This window comes from Rhincodon typus, chromosome 19 (assembly GCF_021869965.1).
Source record: "Rhincodon typus isolate 14 chromosome 19, sRhiTyp1.1, whole genome shotgun sequence".
Classification (NCBI taxonomy): Eukaryota; Metazoa; Chordata; class Chondrichthyes; order Orectolobiformes; family Rhincodontidae; genus Rhincodon; species Rhincodon typus.
Genome location: NC_063350.1, coordinates 4,279,627 through 4,286,550, shown reverse-complemented (window position 1 = coordinate 4,286,550; position 6,924 = coordinate 4,279,627). Strand labels below are relative to the sequence as shown.

The window sequence follows — 6,924 nt, the reverse complement described above, 5'->3', positions numbered from 1 at the left end:
CAGATGTCTGTCTCACAGTTCTCTGGGTCACAGCAATTGAATTGCAGTGCGAGTTGGAGACACTGATAAAGAAGTGATTGGGAGTAGGATCTACACAGTTTGCTCCAAACTGGGGACATTTTCAGAGAGAGGATCAGTTAGGGTAGGAGTTTTGGCAAACAGATTGTAGACCACGGTACCTGGAGGCAGGAAGCTGTCCAAAGGGCTGGGGAAAGTGAGGAAAGGAAATGTAATGTGGTAACCAATGGCAATTTGATAAGGGAGGCTGGTAGTAGCCAGGACTTTCACACAGGCTGTTACCCAGGAGGTGCCATGCCGAGACACATCTTGAAGTGGAAGTCAGAAGGAATGAGCACCCATATTAGAAGCAACAAGATTGGGAAGGGGAGGCAAGAGGGTCCTGTTTTGGCGATCTCCAGGAACGAGGGGCTCCTGTAAAAAATACAACCTTTATGATAACAAGGTGTAGAGCTGGATGAACACAGCAGGCCAAGCAGCTTCAGAGGAGGAGGAAGGCTGACGCTTCTTCAGAAGGGTCTAGGCCCGAAACGTCAGCCTTCCTGTTCCTCTGATGCTGCTTGGCCTGCTGTGTTCATCCACCTCTACACCTTGTTATCTCAGATTCTCCAGCATCTGCAGTTCCTACTATCTCCGACCTTTATGATACCTGAGCTACATGCAAATTAGTCTGTTGATAAACAGATCATGTGGTTGTAGGGTTGTCAGAAAGAAGACTTCCATTTCATGGGAACTCACATCATGGACAGGATTGAAAGGAATTGTACCATGGGGCAAAATTTCATCGGAACTGGGGTCCCACTAGAAAGGACAAAAAAAGTGTCAAGAACTTTGAACTACTAAATGAGGTGCAGCGATCAGGTGGAAAGAATGGTGTAGGAAATAGTTTGAAAGCGAACAAAAGGGAAGAGAGTAGAGTGACAGTCAGAAAGAGTGTTTCACACCTATTACAGGCAAAGGGAAATCTAAAAGATGTGAAGTCATCAAAACAGGAGAGTCAAATATGAAAAATGTGTGAAAAACATTCAACTTTAAGGGCAAGTTAGGGTGTGCTGCCCAACAGATTGTTCGTTATGAAAACATAATAGGCTAAAGGTTTTCAGGTGGGCCATACTGCCCACCCAACTCCAAAAGTAAAGCCAGTTGCAAACGAATTGACAATAAAAGGGCCGTGCAGCAGTGACTAAGGAATTTGGGCCCTTTTAAAAAACTGAGAGTCAGACTAGCTGCCTCAGTGGAAGAAAGTCTCACCCTTGAGCACTGTTGGTTATTCTGACTGTACCAACATTCACAGGAGGGTCACAACAGCTCTGTTGGATAGATGGCTGGATTGTGCTGCTAAAATGATGCCAACACCATGGGTTCAACTCTCATACCTGCTGAAGTTATGATGAAGGTCTCTCCTTGCCTGAAGTTTAACCACCACCAATTATCTCTTGCTAATGAGAGAGCAGCCCTATTTTTGGTAAGACTCTAGTGACGTAGGCCTATATCTAGCTTCGCAGCAGAAGGCAGAAATTACATACCAGAAGTAGAAGGTAACCATGGGCAAGTGAGAAAATAATTAATCTCAGCAGAAGAAAAAGTAATAGAAAAGGGTCTAAAACAGATACAATTCAAGGTCTACACTTCAGGATTCTAAAAGATATTTTTTTTAAAATTTGTTGATTTGTGGGATGTGGGCATCCCTGCATGGCTCAGCATTTCTTGCCCATCCCTAGATGCCCTTGAGAAGGTGGTGATGAGCTGCCCTCTTGAACCGCTGCAGTCCATCTGCTGTAGGTTGACCCACAATACCATGAGGGAGGGAATTCCAGGATTTTGACCCAGCAACAGTGAAGGAATGGCAACATATTTCCAAGTCAGATGGTGACTGGCTTTGAGGGGAACTTTAAGGTGGTGGTGTTCCCATATATCTGCTGCCCTTGTCCTTCTACATGGAAAGGGTCATGGGTTTTTGAAGGTGCTATTTGAGGATCTTTGGTGAATTTCTGCAATGCACCTTGTAGAGAGTACACACTGCCATTACTGAGCGTTGGTGGTGGAGGGAGTGGATGCTTGTAGATGTAATGCAAAATCAAGCAGGATGCTTTGGCCTGGATGGTGTCCAGCTTCTGAAGTGCTGTTGGGGCTACACTCATCCAGACAAGTAGGGAGTATTACAAAGATTCATGACCATCTGAGTTGTTTCTCCTCATCTCAGCATGAAATCAGAGGAATTCCTACAGTGTAGAAGCAGGCCATCCAGCCCATCAGGTATACACCAACCCCTCCGAAGAGCATTCCATCCAGTCCCAGCCCCCACCCTATTCCTGTAACCCTACATTTCCCAAGGCCAATCCACCTAGCCTGCACACCTTTGGACCATGGAAAGAAACCCACGCAGACACGGGGAGAATGCACAAACTCCACACAGTCGCCCAAGGCGGGACATCAAACCTGGGTCCTTGGCACTGTGAGGCAGCAGTGCTGACCACTGAGCCACGCTAAATGATAGGACCCTAACCCTGAGAGTTTCTGGAGGGGCATAAAAGGCAGAAAGTCAGTGGCTCGTTCCCTAACTGGGGGGGATCTAGAACACAGAGCCCCTATCTCAGGATAAGGGTTCTACAATTTCAGACTGAGACGAGGAGAAATGTTTCAGAATGGTCATGAATCTTTGTAGTTCTTTACTCCAGAAGGTTGAATGCTCCATTGTTGAAGACATTCAAAATGGGATTAATTGATTTTGCAGTTTTAATCTCTCTGGGAGTCAAAGGCTGTGGGGAGCTGGCTGGAGTTTGGGTTGAAAAATCAGCCTTCTTCATATTGAATGGCAGAACGGGTTTGAGGGGCTGAATGGTGTTTTTTGGATCCTGTTTCTTAATCGGGTTCATCCTGAGATATCGGAAGGGCAATGGAAAATGGAATTCATGGAGTGAGTGCTGGAGCTGTAGCTTCCCTAATGTTTCACCACGAGAAGGTGCAGCTGATTGCACAATGGATGTTGGACAAGCGGCGTGGGAACACTGGGGCTGTGGAGAGGTGACAGAAGGTGGAAAGGTCAACATCTCGATACACAATTCCCCATTGCAGCCACTGGAAATCGGAGCAGTTAAACACCTGACGACAGCCAAAAAGCAGGCTGTGTGGATAAACTCTCAAAAAGGTATTTCTGATAGAATAATTTTGAATATCCTTGCCATGGAATCAAACAAAACGTTTAATAATAACAATTCTGAATATAACAAAATTCACTTGAATAAAACAGGCAGACAAAAATAGGTTGAAAGTAGTTTCTGGAGCTCCAGTCCTGCTCCCTAATGGTACTTTTTTCAACATTTGATTTAGAATCATAGAATTGGCAGGCATGATGAAATCAGATTGAGCTTTGTATGCACACAGAATGAAGATTCAGGCAATATTTTTCAGGGATGTTTCACATCCGAGTAAGCACCACGTATGTACGTTCAGAACTAAATGTCAGTTTTCCAGATTGTCTTATTTATTTGTTTCTGCCAAGTGCGATTCTCACATGTGGAGTAACCAGATCAGCCATGATCTTATAGAATGGCAGAGCAGACTCAAAAGGGCCGAATGACCACCTCCTATTCCTATTCTTTCCTCAGAGTTGGATGAGATGTTCTACAACAGGTCTGTGATATATCAAGGAGCCCAGCGAGCAGAACAGAGACTAGGGCCCTACACAGTAGCATTGTATAAGCTTCATTTATTTTCATTTGATAGAAGCTTTGTTGGCACGTCAGAGCAACCAGAAGGATGCTCATTCCAACATTTAAATGTATTTGGGCACCAGGTATACTAGACTAGTCTCCTACTCCTAATTGCAGAGAACAGGTGAACAGCACAGTTATAGGATTTAGTCTGTGCAGTTGCAAGGCCTCTCACTTTGCCCTCCCGGAGAATGGTTTCTTGAGATTAAGAGCACTTGTTTCTATCACAAGCTTCACAATTCCTCCTTGAAGGTCACTCACTCTCTCCAAGGCACTCCTTAAAACCTACCACTGGCCAAGTTTCTGATCATTCAATCGCGTATCTCTTGCTGTGTCACAGTGTGAAACTCCATTCGATAACACGCTCCCTATGAAACCCCATTAAAAGGGGCTATTTAAATACCAGATGAATAAACTAACAGAGGTTACCTGATGTTTTCTTTCTCACTCCGCTCCCCTTATAGGCACTATATAAACAGACTCAAAGGACAAGAGCTAGAATCAGCCACAAAATGTTAGTTAACTTCATCTGCTATCAGCGCTTTATTTAAAAATGTAAGTATTAAATATACACATGCACACACCAGCCTCTAAATACAATTTAGTATCTGGCATTGAAGGGTCTATGGTAGCCACACGAGGTATTTCTGTCTCCCAATCCCCAACGCTACTGCCTAGTGAAACCCATTTGTTTGGAACTCTGCATTTGATGGTAAGCTTGGGGCTCTTCCTCAAAAGTAGTATCCTAAAACGATTCTCTAGCCTGCTGTCTTGTAAAGAAATGAGCTGCCACACTGCTAAAATTGCCAACAAACAACTCAATCTTCCATTTCTACATCTCCATCCTCTCCAGCACACTTACTAGCTTCCACTTCCATTTCCACACTTTTCCCTACAGGATCTTTTCCAGCTTCTAGCTGTCCCACTTCTTGCATTTCCATTTCTTCTGTGCACTCACTTTCATCTTTACCAGAATGTGGGATCTTCCTTTCAGAATCGCTTTGACCTTCATGAATTTTTAATTCAGTTGACATATTTTTCTGTTCTAAATTGCTAATTGCTGTTTCTTCTTTTGTAGATTTATCAGCTTCTTTGGTAATCTCTTCTGGCTTAGCTACATCATCTAGCTCTTCCTTTGATGTATTGCCAGTTTTACTTTCTTCAGTTACAGGACTATCTGCTTCAGTGTTCACTTGCTCTGGCTCAGCCATCTCATCAATCCCCTCTTCTGCTGTTTTCTTTATGACTTTCCCTTCCATAACTGGCATTTCTGCTTGTCTTGAATGCACTAACATTTCCTTTCCTGTTTGGCAGGTAGCTTCACCTTCTATTTGTTGTATTCCCACATCACCTTCCATTCTATCATGTTTGGTTTGGCGGTTCTCATGCACTTCAACATCTTGCACTAAGTCTTCAACATTCGGTTTAATATTTTGCATGACAATCACTTCCTTACGTTCAGTTTGCTTTTCAACATTTTCATTGCACTTGTTTTCATCACCATCGCTCTTCTCTTCAGTGCTACACCTCTCCTGACTTATGGGCGCATCAGGTTTTTCAGCCTCTACTTGATACTTCGAGGTCTCCTCTGTGTCTTTCTGACACACTGTCTTCTTCTGCTGAGAATCTGAAGGCCTTTGTTTCATTAGACGTCTCTGCTTTGAGCTGTGGCCCTCATCTGATGGCAAGCAAATACTTTCTTCACCTTTCGCCAACGTGTCTTCATCTGATGTTTCCTCACTCATTGTTTCTTCTTCTTCCTTATTGAGTTCTTCACGAATATGCCTAAACCGGTGTTCTATTTCCTTGGGAGGACCCCAGACAAAGTCTGCTGTTGGCCGATAATGCTTCTGGGCATACAGTATCAACTTTCTTCTCTCGGATTTACTTCGAATGGTATAAAGAAAGTAGTCCAAGACACTCTCTTTAACATTGGGCAACTGGTTATGTACTAGTGTTTCTGTTAGGAAAAACTTCACCAATGGGGGCTGATAGTGTTCAAAGCCCATCTCTCCAAGGCACTTCAGTATTCGAGTGATGCGGAGATTATTGTGTGTGCGTCTGAAATGGAAAAGAAAATACGATCAGCAAAGTCAACAATAAACTTGGCAGTGGCAGACACTCATACCAGTGACCCCAATGATTAGAACTGCACATGAGTACCCCAATGGTGCAAATGTAAACAAAAAGCAGAACAATGTGGGGGGGGATTGAGGGGTGGTGGTGACTGGAGGCACACACACCGGAGAAGGTAGTACTGAGGGAGCATCATCCTATTGTAGAATGCAGCACCATGGGAGGGCCACGCTGTCAGAGGGAGAAAATACCAATGAAATGCTGCAATTTGAAGTGACGTGATGATTTATCTCAATGCTATTGCAGAGCTTACTACGAGTAAACCTTACATTCATTGTTGGAAAAGTATATACTTATACAGGTAGTTCTGCTATAACGCATGTTAATGTCAATTGCCTGTAACACAATCGCTGAATAGTGGATGCTGGTTTTGACAACACAAACTTCCTACTGTACAGGTATAGCGATTTCCCTATAAATGCGATCTTCAATGGTGATTTTCTGTGGTGTGAGGTCACACAAAAACACAACTATAGCGTTATAAGGGAACTACCTGAATCATCATTTTGGAAATTTGAATTTTAAAATAGAAGTAAAATATGTGGTGGTTTCAGGTCTGAGACTTTTTTCTTAAAGAGGTTAGAAACTCATGTGGAACAGTGAACTAAATCATTTCCAAGAAAGCACATGACTTAAGTGCCTACAGGAGACTAACGCTATCAACTAACACCACTGCTATCCAACTAAGCGTTGACAAAATTGGATTTTTGAAAGACAGAAACACTCCAGGGGCTACAAGTGATTTGAATCCAGAATCAGGTTCCAGTGCAGCATTGCAATTTTATCTAAGAAGGGTTTTAGTTTATGAAGTCTCTAATATGTTAGAGTCTACGTTAATGTTTTCAAGTTGTCAGAACTGAACACACAGAGGTTTAGGACTTCAGGAGAAGGTCATCAAACCTGGGATAGTATGAACTGCAGATGCTGGAGAATCTGAGATAACAAGGTGTAGAGCTGGGTGAACACAGCAGGCCAAGCAGCATCAGAGGAGCAGGAAAGCTGACGTTTCAGGCCTAGACCCTTCCTACTCCTCTGATGCTGCTTGGCCTGCTGTGTT

The 6,924-nt window shown here is 43.4% G+C and overlaps 1 protein-coding gene across 1 annotated transcript in view; it reads right to left on the bottom strand.

The window, feature by feature from the left end:
- Window positions 1-3,202: 3,202 nt before the first annotated feature.
- The window catches only part of LOC109918042 (opioid growth factor receptor-like protein 1), a 27,240-nt gene continuing 23,518 nt past the window's right edge, over window positions 3,203-6,924 (bottom strand). The window contains exon 8 of the mRNA XM_048608515.1: window positions 3,203-5,800. Coding sequence (XP_048464472.1) covers window positions 4,550-5,800 — 1,251 coding nt within the window. The 3' untranslated portion in view covers window positions 3,203-4,549. The remainder of the gene's footprint in view (window positions 5,801-6,924) is intronic.